This window comes from Cololabis saira, chromosome 13, assembly GCF_033807715.1.
Source record: "Cololabis saira isolate AMF1-May2022 chromosome 13, fColSai1.1, whole genome shotgun sequence".
Lineage (NCBI taxonomy): Eukaryota > Metazoa > Chordata > Actinopteri > Beloniformes > Belonidae > Cololabis > Cololabis saira.
In genome coordinates, this window is record NC_084599.1 from 1,680,227 (window position 1) to 1,694,140 (window position 13,914).

The 13,914-nt window shown below is 41.7% G+C and overlaps 2 protein-coding genes across 2 annotated transcripts; one reads left to right on the forward strand and one right to left on the reverse strand.

Annotated features, from left to right (window-relative positions):
* Positions 1 to 162: 162 nt before the first annotated feature.
* Positions 163 to 9,937, forward strand: magoh (mago homolog, exon junction complex subunit). Its single transcript, XM_061737353.1, has 5 exons — positions 163 to 318; positions 585 to 643; positions 8,502 to 8,612; positions 9,555 to 9,637; positions 9,722 to 9,937. Exons 1-5 carry the CDS (start codon positions 228 to 230, stop codon positions 9,819 to 9,821), a joined length of 444 nt encoding a protein of 147 aa, XP_061593337.1. The 5' UTR covers positions 163 to 227; the 3' UTR covers positions 9,822 to 9,937.
* On the reverse strand, positions 9,310 to 13,914 carry cpt2 (carnitine palmitoyltransferase 2). Its single transcript, XM_061737352.1, has 5 exons — positions 13,594 to 13,914; positions 12,682 to 12,762; positions 12,494 to 12,600; positions 11,099 to 12,403; positions 9,310 to 10,535 (listed from the first exon to the last, which is right to left on the reverse strand). The coding sequence occupies exons 1-5, from the start codon at positions 13,758 to 13,760 to the stop codon at positions 10,204 to 10,206; spliced, it is 1,992 nt and encodes a 663-aa protein (XP_061593336.1). The 5' UTR covers positions 13,761 to 13,914; the 3' UTR covers positions 9,310 to 10,203.

The following is a 13,914-nucleotide window of genomic DNA, read 5'->3' on the forward strand; positions in this document are numbered from 1 at the left end:
ATGATCTAAAACCAGAAATATTATATACATTTAGAACCAATTATATTATATGGCTGTTTTTTGATTCTGTGGTTTGGGGGATTTTAACGAGATCGTGAAGTTTTCTTGTTCCTTCATTTCTCATGAACTCCCTGCAAGACGAGAAATCGGGGAAACCTATTCTAAATCAGCGCATGCGCAGAGCGTGTTCTCTCCTGCTCTCTCTCTCGGCGGCTCAGCGGTGAATAATGTCCACCAGCGACTTCTACCTGCGCTATTATGTTGGACACAAGGGGAAGTTTGGACACGAGTTTCTGGAATTTGAATTCAGACCTGACGGTTGGTTATATTTAGTGATAAATGGAATGTTTATTTCCGTCCCTGAAGCCGGCGTTGTTAGCAGCTAGCAGCTAGCAGCGGCTAGGCCGCGGCGGCGCACGCGTTAACCCTCGCTAACCCTCGCTGCTTTCAGTGTTTATCGCTTATAAATCTACTAATACTGTTCAGAGCTTGTGTGTGTGTGTGTGTTGTAAGTTGTGTGGTTTGTGAAGATGTTAACATACGTAACTTTTCAACCTTAAAAAGCGAGTTTCTCTTTGTTGCAGGTAAATTAAGGTACGCCAACAACAGCAACTACAAGAATGACGTCATGATCCGGAAAGAGGTAACTGTTAAACACAATGAATGAATGAATTCATGTAAGCTTTATTCCGAACATGAGAAAACATAAAAACAACACACAAGTCAAAATAGTCAAAACAACAAAAAAATAAATAAAACAGTGTTACCATGTCCGAAAAGTAGTAGAAAGAAGTTTGTGCTTATTTAATCCTAATATCTCCCTCTCAGTAATTACAATCCTCAGTTGATTTCAATGTCCTGTCTTAACACATATTCACAAACTACTGCATATATTGTGAACCAACTCCTCATGCATATACATAGTTACATATTTACATTACATATGTAGATATTTACAAACTAAGAAAATAAATAATGTGAGTAAACTAGTGAGTAAACGATGGAAACCCCTGGTGATCGTCAAAGCCCTTCATCCTCCCTGTTTCCTGTAAAACCATATTTTTGTCCCGCTGTTTGAACCGGCTTGGACGTTGCTTGAGCTCCGACCCAAACTGTTCCACAACTTCACTCCACATATGGAAATGGTAAATGTTTTGAGTGTTGTGCGGACACAAAGATGTTTTAAATTGTTCTCCTCTCTCAAATTATAATCCCCATCTCTGTTAAAAAACAATTTTTTTGGGATATTTCCAGGAAGCATGTTGTTTTTAGCTTTGTACATAGTTTGTGCTGTTTGAAAGTGAACCAGATCAGTAAATTTTAATGTTTTGGATTTTAAGAAGAGTGAATTTGTGTGATGTTTGTAACCGGATTTATGAATGATCCTTATGGCTCGTTTTTGCAGCATTGATAGTGATTGTAGTGTAGACTTATAAGTTTTGCCCCAAACCTCTGCACAGTAATTTAAATATGGTAAAACCAGTGAACAATAGAGAATGTGGAGTGATTTGTGGTCCAGAATATGTTTTTCCGTATTGATTACTGAGATGCTTCTGGATAGTTTGTTTTGTACATGTTTTGAGTGAGAACAGTCAGCAAAAATATGAAGTCTGGTAGTGGAAGAAGATAAACATTTACATGTGCAAATATGATGATCTGCCAAGTAAGGTGGTGGGTATGGTAACATGTTGTGAAGAACAGGAGGAAGGACTTTGTGGACCGGGCATTGTGGTTGTGGGGCTGAATCAGGGATGAAGGGGCCTGACGGTCTAACATTGATATATACATGTTGGTTCAGTGTCCTCCTGCAGCTACTGAGTCAAATGTGTCCAGTCCCTGTCCCAGGGCGTGTCCTGCTTCACAGATCATTGAGTGCGTTTCACATGGGAAGTTTAATTCAAAATGAAAATGGCCATTCCGAAGTAAGTGGCTGATTCCGATTTTAAATCTGCTTTAAATTCATTCTGGTCTTTCTTTCTGCTCGTTCCCTCGCCCGTCTGTCTCCATGACGCTTATATTCCGCGCTGGGCTGGTTTTCCAAACAAAGTTTCAAGATGGCAGCACGCAGTAAACGCTGGTCAAGAGCAGAGACCATTTATTTAATACATAGAAATCATTAAAAGAACAGAAGGAAACAGAAAAATTGTGAGCTTTTCAAAGTTGTAGCGGCTAAGTTAGTTTTTCGGTTGGGTTTTATACCGAGACGCGTATCATCCCTAGTGCCTAGCATCACGCATCACAAGCTTTCTCCGACCCCAGACGGCCACTGTGACACCGGCAGTTTGCAGCAGCAGTTACCGCCACCGCGTCCTCCAAACAAGGGACACTTTCAAATGTTATCAGAAATGAAGTGTTACCTTCAGAGAAGTGTTATGGGCGCTAAAGGTAGCTAGTGCTCACTTTTCATACAAGTCATGTGAAGACATGAGACGGTTTTTCCAGGCTATGTTTCCAGATGGCCAAATAGCAACAAGATTTGCTTGTGGCCAGTGGCGAAACAACTAGGCACCGGGCCCCGATGCAAGATCATTAAACCGGGCCCTGCCCATCAAAATGCAAAACAGACACGCTGTGATTGACGCAATAGCAGATGCATCACCATTCAAATGACAACGGGCACTACTGACAGCTTTAACTCTTAACACAACCACAGCGCAGATAGATATGTTTAAAAAAAAAATCCACATCAATAACACAAGCACATTGCAATTTGGTGACACGGCAGAACACCACGTAAAAACAATCATAGCGCATAAACACAACAAAAAGCACATATAACCAACAGCATAACGCACACAGTGCGCCGGTGTGCGACAGAACACCGGCAGTGCAACAGCTGAGAATAAACCCACACAGCGCACAGATTGAAATTTGGTGGCACGGCGGCACACCAAATAAAAACATCATAAACACGCATAAACACAAACAAACTAGTGATAGACTATCACTACAACAAATATTAATAATAAAGATCATTACTTACCATTACAGTTTGACTTTCCGGGCCGGGCAAAGTCATTAATTAATTCCTGATAACAATTCAACTCTGAAGGCTGATTTATGGTTCCGCGTTACACCAACGCAGAGCCTACGGCGTAGGGTACGCGGAGACGCACTACGTACGGCGCGAGTCGCCGCGTACCCTACGCCGTACCCTACGGCGTAGCCTCTGCGTCGCTTTTAACGCTTAACCATAATTCAGGCTTCACTCCTTTCCTCTCCTCACTCGCTAACTCTTCCTCTACGCAAATATGGGTTACACATGCGCACTTCACCGGCATCATCCGAGATCATCTATAAATGTATTGTTTTATTTAAACTAGATATATCTTTATAACCAGCCCATAACATTGATGTAAAAACACACACCTCAAAAAAAAAAAAAAAAAAAAAAAAAAGTCTGCACGTCCCCAGGTCCTGCGCTTGCGGGCCCTGGACACGTGCGGGCCCCTATGCAGTCGCATTGTCTGCATATATGGTAGTTTCGCCACTGCTTGTGGCGAAGGCAAATGCGCATATCTGTGTACATTTGGACTGGCACCCGACTTTAAAGGACTCACTTTAAGCCGAGTGTCAAAGCAAAGATAGGTCATGTTATTTGACAAAAGCCTGAATCACTACTTGCAGTCTAAACAGCAACAGGTAAGCACTGTAAACGGCTCCCGACATCATCTTAAGATATCTTTATTAAAAATGGCTATTCAGTCATTCTGTTAACTTAAGTGTTTGTTAAGAAATGAATGTACAGACTGGGATGAGTATGAGAAGTTTATTTAGAAATTTTGTGTGTGTATACCGGCCGTGATGTTTGAGTATGAGCAGAGTGCTCCAGTATTAGATTACTATACAACATATACTACAACATATTGCTGGTATATCAGTGTTAGTGTAAGGCTGGTGTAGAGTTAAGCCATACTTTATTGAATTAATCCTTTTTTGGGTCGTGAGTAAGAGAAAAAGAACGGAGACAACTTCTGAGTTGGAGTGTACTTTAATGACCCACCACAGTGTAGGATTTTAGAACATCAACACGTATCACTCCACCCAATCTAAAACAGACTAATCGCAATGCTGACTAGTGTAACCTAGTCCCTGATTTACATCAGAATATACAGAATATATTTATAAAATAATGAACCATGAATTACCAAAATAAACTTAACAAAAATGAATCTCCTCTTACATTAGTTTAAACAAATGTTTATTTTGTATAACACAATAATTGTCATTAGATCTCCACTGTGGTGACTTTTTACATAGTTTTATTCCTATATTTCATTCATACATTGATGTTTTAGAGGTCATGTATAGTCATGGAAACTTGCTGCCAAGTCATGGAAATGTGTTGGTTAAAATGTGTCTGAACCCTGTACAGATACAGATATTTTGTCTGGTTTTCTGTTCTTGGCCAGGGTTCCATCATGTAAATGTGGCCAGTGCTGCTGGAGTCTCTGATGGGATACTGACCTTTCAGTTGCTCCCTCAGCAGACTGCAGCAAAGTAGATGGCACTTGTCATCACACACTGCAGATCTCCAACATCTTGGTGAAACTCAAACTTTTGGGGATATTAGAACCATAAAATGACGACATAGTTTTTCAGATATTCAGTTTAACCCTCCGGGACACCTTTTAATAATTGTTACACTCTGACCCCTTCGCGCAAAAAACGCGCTTTTCTTAAGGTAGCTATAAAACATATTATACATTAATATTATATTCTACTTTAATTGAGCTAATTTCTTTCACCAATATCTGACCTAAGTATTGATATCAAATATTCATGATTTTCTAAAGATTTAACCCTTTAAATGCCAGGTTTTTGTCACGATGCCACCATGTTTTTAGATGAAAAAAACTGAAAAATTGAATTATTTTCAATATACTACTTGCAAAGTAGATTTTTTTGTTTTGGGTTATTACAGCCTGGGATATGTCAATGATGGGTAGCAACATTGATTTTCATGCATTATTATTTTTTGTGCAGTGTCAAATACTCACACTTTGACCCCTTCGCGCAAAAAACGCGCTTTTCATAAGGTAGCTATAAAACATATTATACATTAATATTATATTCTACTTTAATTGAGCTAATTTCTTTCACCAATATCTGACCTAAGTATTGATATCAAATATTAATTATATTTTAAAGATTTAACCCTTTAAATGCCAGGTTTTTGTCACGATGCCACCATGTTTTTAGATGAAAAAAACTGAAAAATTGAATTATTTTCAATATACTACATGCAAAGTAGATTTTTTTGTTTTGGGTTATTACAGCCTGGGATATGTCAATGATGAGTAGCAACATTGATTTTCATGCATTATTATGTTTTGCGCAGTGTCAAATACTCACACTTTGACCCCTTCGCGCAAAAAACGCGCTTTTCATAAGGTAGCTATAAAACATATTATACATTAATATTATATTCTACTTTAATTGAGCTAATTTCTTTCACCAATATCTGACCTAAGTATTGATATCAAATATTCATGATTTGTTAAAGATTTAACCCTTTAAATGCCAGGTTTTTGTCACGAGGCCACCATGTCTTTAGATGAAAAAAACTGAAAAATTGAATTATTTTCAATATACTACATGCAAAGTAGATTTTTTTGTTTTGGGTTATTACAGCCTTGGATATGTCAATGATGAGTAGCAACATTGATTTTCATGCATTATTATTTTTTGTGCAGTGTCAAATACTCACACTTTGACCCCTTAGCGCAAAAAACGCGCTTTTCATAAGGTAGCTATAAAACGTATTAAACATTAATATTATATTCCACTTTTATTGAGCTAATTTGTTTCACCAATATCTGACCTAAGTATTGATATCAAATATTAATTATATTTTAAAGATTTAACCCTTTAAATGCCAGGTTTTTGTCACGATGCCACCATGTTTTTAGATGAAAAAAACTGAAAAATTGAATTATTTTCAATATACTACATGCAAAGTAGATTTTTTTGTTTTGGGTTATTACAGCCTGGGATATGTCAATGATGAGTAGCAACATTGATTTTCATGCATTATTATGTTTTGCGCAGTGTCAAATACTCACACTTTGACCCCTTCGCGCAAAAAACGCGCTTTTCATAAGGTAGCTATAAAACATATTATACATTAATATTATATTCTACTTTAATTGAGCTAATTTCTTTCACCAATATCTGACCTAAGTATTGATATCAAATATTCATGATTTGTTAAAGATTTAACCCTTTAAATGCCAGGTTTTTGTCACGAGGCCACCATGTCTTTAGATGAAAAAAACTGAAAAATTGAATTATTTTCAATATACTACATGCAAAGTAGATTTTTTTGTTTTGGGTTATTACAGCCTTGGATATGTCAATGATGAGTAGCAACATTGATTTTCATGCATTATTATTTTTTGTGCAGTGTCAAATACTCACACTTTGACCCCTTAGCGCAAAAAACGCGCTTTTCATAAGGTAGCTATAAAACGTATTAAACATTAATATTATATTCCACTTTTATTGAGCTAATTTGTTTCACCAATATCTGACCTAAGTATTAATATCAAATATTCATTATTTTTTAAAGATTTAACCCTTTAAATGCCAGGTTTTTGTAATGATGTCATGTTTTTAGATGAACAACACAGGGAACACAGAGCAGCAACATTGATCTTCATGCATTATTATTTTTTATGCATTTCAAAAGGTAGCTATAACACATACTTTTTTACCCAGAAGTGAAACAATGAACCAGGAACAGTGAGCCAGGAACATCAAAACTGACTAAATAACATTCAATAACAGCAACAAAATTGTGACAGAGAGAAAGAGACTGTGTGTGTGTGCGTGTGCGCGTGTGTGTGTGTGCGTGTGTGTCAGTTCAGGTGAGGCAGGAGCTGCAAACAATTTGGTAGTGCTCCTTGCAGATGGGACTGTCGCACTTTCTGCAGGTGGAGTAGACGTAGGAGTGTGTTGCTGGTGCTCAAAACACACTGCCTCCTCCTCTGGGTGGTGTGTGGGGATGGGCTTGCACTTGAGCTTGGACCTGGGTCTCCTTTGAGTTCAGCACCAACACCAAGGCAGCAGCAGCTGGTGTGCGGGGAGGTGGCGTCTCCTTGCCATTTGTGGAGCCACAAGAGTCTTCCCCAGCTCCTCAATGAACAGCCTCCTCCGCTAACTTTTTCCCCGTTGCCATGAGGGATCCACGGTGGTCCAAAGGATGAAAGCAAATTTCACTGCCACTGAATTTCCCCACTTGTGGAAGTCTCATCTTCCTCACTGTCAGAGGACACATCCAAGCTCTCAGAAGACGATTCAGACACCGGTTCCTCGTCTGTAGTATCTGTGTTCTCTGTGTCAGATTCCTCTTGCCCGCGATCAGAATCAGACTCCATCACTATGTCCAAAGCGTTGTGCACTCAATAGGCTCTCTCCATCTTGCCGAATAAGAAATGAATGAGTTTGTTATGATTCTCTCTATGGCTGCACCTTCCATGTGATTCAAGATGCCCCATGTTTGGATTTATTTGTGTTTATGGACCTCTTGTGTAGGTGTGTGTGGTGTGCATTTATACAAAATAATCTTAGAGGGGCTCTAAACTTCTGCACAAAAACGATGTGAATGAATGAAAACAGTGGCACTTGAAAGCCTTTGCTCATAATGTCATAAGGTCACACACACACACACACACACACATATACACACACACACCCATATACTAACTGTACATACACACACACATTAAGGGAGGGGGAGGGGTGAATTGTGACGGTGCCATCCAGTGGAAATAGCATGTTTTTTCTCCATATGCCAAATATGGTAAAAATGAGGTAATCTGGTTCAGAGTAGTAAATATGATCAATTCCAAGGCAAAAGACCAGATTGACACCTAGATATAATAAAATGCATTTATCATGCTTTAATGGAAGCGAGATCAAAAATTGAAGTTTGAATGGGTTTCAATGGCGCGTTTTTTGCGCTAAGGGGTCAGAGTGTAACAATTGTTGTTTACAGAGTGTATTTTAGACTTACTGTAGGAGCTGAGCTGGAAATTAAAAGATCATATAAAAATACACAATCTCACCAAAATTCATGTCATATGGATGAACTCAGCCAAAATTATCCAAAAATGAAAAGTGAAAAGCGCGTAAAATGCGCCTAGGTGTCCCGGAGGCTTAATGTTACTGTGTAAAGTAGGGGTGTCCAAAGTGGGTCCTCAAGGGCCGCAGTCCTGCATGTTTTAGTTGTTTCCTGCATCAACACACCTGATTCTAATTAACGGTCGTCACCACCTTGTCATCAAAGTCTGGATAGTTCTGTTGATGACCAAGCTCCTTGTATCACGGTTTGATTTAAAAAAAGGGACGCATCTAAAACAAGCAGGACACCGGCCCTGTAGGACCGACTTTGGAATCCCCTAGTGTAAAGGAACCATTAATGCAAGCCAAGGGTCAGTGGCTGGTATTAATGGAGTAGCATTTCATTTGGTTAAACAGTGATTATTCTCTCAACCCAGGCATATGTACATAAAAGTGTGATGGAAGAGCTGAAGCGGATCATCGACGACAGTGAAATCACCAAGGAAGATGATGCGCTGTGGCCCCCTCCTGACAGAGTGGGAAGACAGGTCGGTGATCACAAGTGAATATTTTATCCAAGGACTCAACTGGAATAGGATTGGAGTTACCATGGTGTTTTTTGCAGGTGTATGGACATGAGTGTGACAGAAGCAAATATTCCTTAAAGAAAAACTCATATTTTAACAAGAAAGATTGTCTTTAGTACTGCTGTAAGGGGTAAAAAGGTAAACTGTCCCATGGTAACACCCAAAGACAGATGGAAGTTATACAGTTAAACCTCTACAGATTACCCAGAATGCAGCAGGACGTCTGGTCTTCAACCAACCAAGAGAGCTCATGTCACTCTGCTGCTAATCTCTGCACTGGTTCCAGTTCAGGCTACCAAACACTGACCCAAACGGCCACTCACTCCTTCATCCAGCTACACTCACTCCTTCATCCAGCTACACTCACTCCTTCATCCAGCTACACTCACTCCTTCATCCAGCTACACTCACTCCTTCATCCAGAGCTACTCTCCCTCTACCTTCATCCAGCTACACTCACTCCTTCATCCAGAGCTACTCTCCCTCTACCTTCACTCCTTCATCCAGAGCTACTCTCCCTCTACCTTCACTCCTTCATCCAGAGCTACACTCCCTCCACCTTCACTCCTTCATCCAGAGCTAGATTAGTTAGCAGTAGCAGCTCAGTCCCCACAAAACAGGACACTGGTTAAAATGTAAATAAAAACAAATGCAGTGATTTAGTAAACCCCATAAACCTTTATTTTATTACCAATAGAACACAAAATACCCAATGTTGAAACAGATATTGGCATTGTATGGAAAACATTTGCTCATTTTGAATTTTGCAGCATTATGTCTCATACAAATCAGAACAGAGGCAACAAGACTGGAAAAGGAGAGTAACTGGCACACTTTAAAAACTGACAGGTCAATAACATGATGACTTTTAAATGCTTGTTTTTTTATATATTCTTCTTGTAGGAGTTGGAGATCGTCATTGGGGACGAGCACATTTCATTCACAACTTCCAAAATTGGCTCCTTGATTGATGTCAACCAGTCAAAGTAAGTACTATGTGAAGTATCTGGGAAGTGTATGTTCAGTATGTTCCTAGCCGTCATGAGTTGAACATTTCCTGTGAATTCCAGGGACCCTGAAGGTCTGCGTGTGTTCTACTACCTGGTACAAGATCTGAAATGTCTCGTCTTCAGCCTGATCGGGCTACACTTCAAGATCAAGCCCATCTAAAATCTGCCATTTCCTTTTTATGATTACTTAAGAGCGATGTTTTTGTTGTAGTACCACTTTGTACAATGTATATTTTGTTTTGAAATTTTGTACTCTAAATAAAGGGTGATGAAAAATTGTGGGTTTTTTATTTTCACATGTTTGAAAGTGCTTGTGAACAGAAAGGCTGCTGTTTGTAATGAGCTTAGGTATTTAAAGGCTACAAAGACGTATTGTGGAACACAACGTTAACCTCAAACAGCAAAGCTATGGGAGAGATTCCTGCTGCTGCCACCACATGTGCAAATCATAGAACATCTCAGTAGTCAATTTAGCAGTTTTTATTCCCAGCTTAACATAACTAAAAGTTGTGAACAACTCTGCCGTTTGGTGATGAGACCTTTCAATCTGTGATTGGTTTCCCCTCTAAGACACTGAAAATGTCCTCCAGAGACTTGTGGACACACTGCAGGAACTCATGGACGTTGCGAGCTGGATAGCTGGACACGTTGCAGCCGATCCAGTCGTCGTGGACGCCGTAACCGATGCCGAAGCCGTCCGGCACAACTGGAGCGAAGCCCCCCAGGGTGACGGCAGGACTGGTCAGGGTGCTGGTGGAGAGGATGTTGTGGTTGATGGCGGCGTAAGCTGCGTCCGTGTACAGGTCAGGGACAGCTTGACCAGCCGTCTCGGCCAGGTAGCGCAGGGCGAACAGGTGACGGTCAAATCCTTGACCTTGTAAACCAAGGAAGAGGAGCGGTTAGTGCAGCAAATACTAGTATGTCTTTATTTTCACTAGGTCCATATCATGTATAGCATGATGCATCTGTAAATGTGGCCAAACCATGCAATTTGTTACACAATTTAAATGTGTCAGTGCGCATCTATTAAAGAAAGAAACCAACCACAATGGTCACAGAAATAACCTGAAACTGACAAAAATTTAAATTTACTCAAACACTGACTAATGAAACCAGATATTGCCTTTGAATTGTCGGTCCATAGACTTTCGTTACATATTTATATTGTACCCTTACAAAAAACCCAGAACCACACAAACAGACCAGAAGGACCAACTGCCATACTGTTTTAAACTGGTATATTTTAACTACCGGTACTTAAAATAGAATACATTGCAACTAACGTGAAAATGTGATTCTTTAAAAGTAAAAACGGTATATGGCTCACCCTCCTTTCACACACAATACAATGTTATAAACATGTAAAATGTAAGAAATCAGAAAATGGCCATTTTTTTTATTGCATTATGTTGTTCGTCCCTGCTGCTGGATACGCACCCATGGCGGCCTCTCTGGTGAGCTGGCCGTGGTACTGGGAGCAGTCTGCTAGCATGGCGCGCAGCTGCTCCACGCTGTGTTTCCCGGGCTGGTGAACAAACGCTTGGGAGCAGCGTTTGGTGTGCACCGTGGCTGGCCGGATGGTCTCCGTCCGGCCGTGCTTGAACGCTGCGGTGCTGCAGGACTCGTACGTGGCCACCGTTTGGCCGTACTGCCTCAGGAAGCCCATCTGAAACGCTAGCTGGGCTACAGCATCTGGACTCAGCTTGCTCTTCTTTAACTGCTCCTTTCCACCCTTCTTGAACTCTATGGCATCAATGGTGAGTCTGGACACAGCTGAATCAAAGTTCTCCTTGGCTTTTTTGATGCCGTTTTGCAGCTCACTGTCGAGGTTGAAGGTGAGTCTGCGCACGGCAGAGGCCGAGTCCACGGCCAGAGCAGCAGAGCCCGGGTGGACGAGCGGCTGCTCCGTCGTGTCTCGAAAGATCTCGTTCTGAAAGCGGAGCACAGCTACTCCATCCCCCCACGAGTGTTCAAAATTAATGGCTGCCTGACCATCTTTGGTCACGATGATGCTGAAGGACTTGTCATACCAGCGGTTGCAGCCGTCGCCGTGCAGCATGTTGTGGGAGATGTGGATGTGGTCTCGCATGCTCTCGTCATCCAGGCAGAGACAGAACAGGGCGCTGTCGATCAGATGCACATTTTCAGCATTTCCAGCAGCAACCAGCCTGTCCCTCAGTCCAGCCCAAACATCCCTGTTCTCGCTGGTCAGGACGCCCAGTGGGTGGGCAGCTTTTGGTGCCGAGTCAGACAGAATGTACTTCAAGTGGGACTGTATCTCTGCAGGTTCCACCAAATTACCATCTCTGTTTACAACATTGAATACATACAAGTTGCCTTTCCTCAATACGAGAACATGCTGGCCTTTCTCATCAGTGAAGAGGACATCTTTCCCTCGTTTGGGAATGCGGGTTGAATTAAAGAGGCGAAAGTACTGAGACATATCCAGAGGATATGCATTCACAGCATAGGCTCCGTACCAAGACAGGGAAGAGGGCACCCAGCGGATCAGGTTTTTGAATGTGTCTGTGTTGCTCTTTGCTGGGTTCAGGTGAAACACCTCGGGTTCCAGTAGGCCTGCCTGCAGCGTCTTCATGAAGCGCACAGCTGAACACACCATGTTGGTTGACCGCACCAGCTGGTCGTCGTACTCTTTCTTAGGATCCGGAGTGAAGGACATGAAGGGGTTGAAGTTCAGCACCACGGAGTCCCGCGCTGACAGATACATGTCAAACCACGGATCTGGAGGGGAGATGGGTCAAACGGATTGCATTAACCCAGTACATTTGAGATCCTCCGTCAGCAAGGTGATGCTCAGAAAGACACACCCACCCGAGATGTAGCTGGTCTGCTTGTTGTTCTGGTCCTGGGCCACCAGTGCCTGGTGCAACTGTTTCCCCACACCGTTCTGGAAATCCAGAGCAATCGTCTGTGTTGTTCTGAAGGGAAACAATAAAGGAAGCTACATTCCACTGGAAAGCAGTCAATAATCAGATCGGTGGTGTTCTGTTGGGACTCACCTGAAATGATCATCATCCAGCAGAGGTCTCTGAGCAGCCAGATACCTCGGGATGGTTTCCTCCAGCTTCGGGATGGGTAGTCTAGGCAACAGCAGGACACAGCTCAAATCAAACATGTCATTTATCTTTAACGTGTTTATTTTGAATTAAAAAAAAATCTTTTGCTGCGTCCGAAATTCCATACCCTAATGAGTACCAAAAACAGTATGTGAGATTTTTTAGTGCGTCCGAAACATTAGTACGTACACAATATTATGATTTATCCATACTCATACCGGAGAAATGTATTAGTGTGGATTGATGGACACTAGCTAAGCAGAAACTTCCCACAATGCAATGCAGCGGTGTTTGGTTGCTAAGTGCTGCATAGATACGTATGTCATGAGTATAATATTAAGTATAATAATATTATTATATAATATTCGTATATAATAATATTATATAATGTCATCTTGTTTGGACCAGGATAAAGGGGAAAGAGCGGAGCGGTGCTGCTGCGGTGCTGCTGTGACAGGAGTTGTTACCATAGTAACACCCCCCCCCCCCCCCCCCCCCCTCCCACCTGCCGTGTGTTTCTGAGTAGTACGTCCAAATTAATGCATACTACTGATATTTACATATTTATAGTGTGCCGAACTTAAGTATACTTTTTCAGTACTGTTTAGTAAGGCATTTCGGACTCGCTGCATGTAATTTCAAACTGTGCTGTACAGCACCCCCTAGTGGTCATCGATTTTAAAGAAAGCGTGCCCTTTTACCCACATTCTCTCATTTATAATGTCACCTTCTTTTATTTCCGTCAAATTGCCACTTCCACTCGTCATTTCTCGTGTACCATGTACCAAAGCGTTCTTCGACCAGGTTTTCATGTAGTTTAGATGATGTTAGATCAAACCTGGACTCCAGCCTTACCTGGGTAAACTCTTCTGGTAATGCATCGTCGGCACGACGCTCTCATGCAGGAACTGCGACGACGAAGTTCTGCTGCTGTAGCGTCGTGAAGGGACCCGAGCCCCGGGGACCCGAGCCCCGGGGACCCGACCCCCAGCCGTCCTCAGCACCGACAACAGCAGGGCCATGGCTCCTGTCACAACAAGCTCATACAGCTGGCTCTGGAGCTCAATGCGACCGACAAACGGTCAACTTTAAAGGACAGTCGAAGAGACGTTTTATTTGAAACGAGACGGAGACAGCCCACTACGGTTAGGTTTCCTGTATCTGTGTCACGTGGGT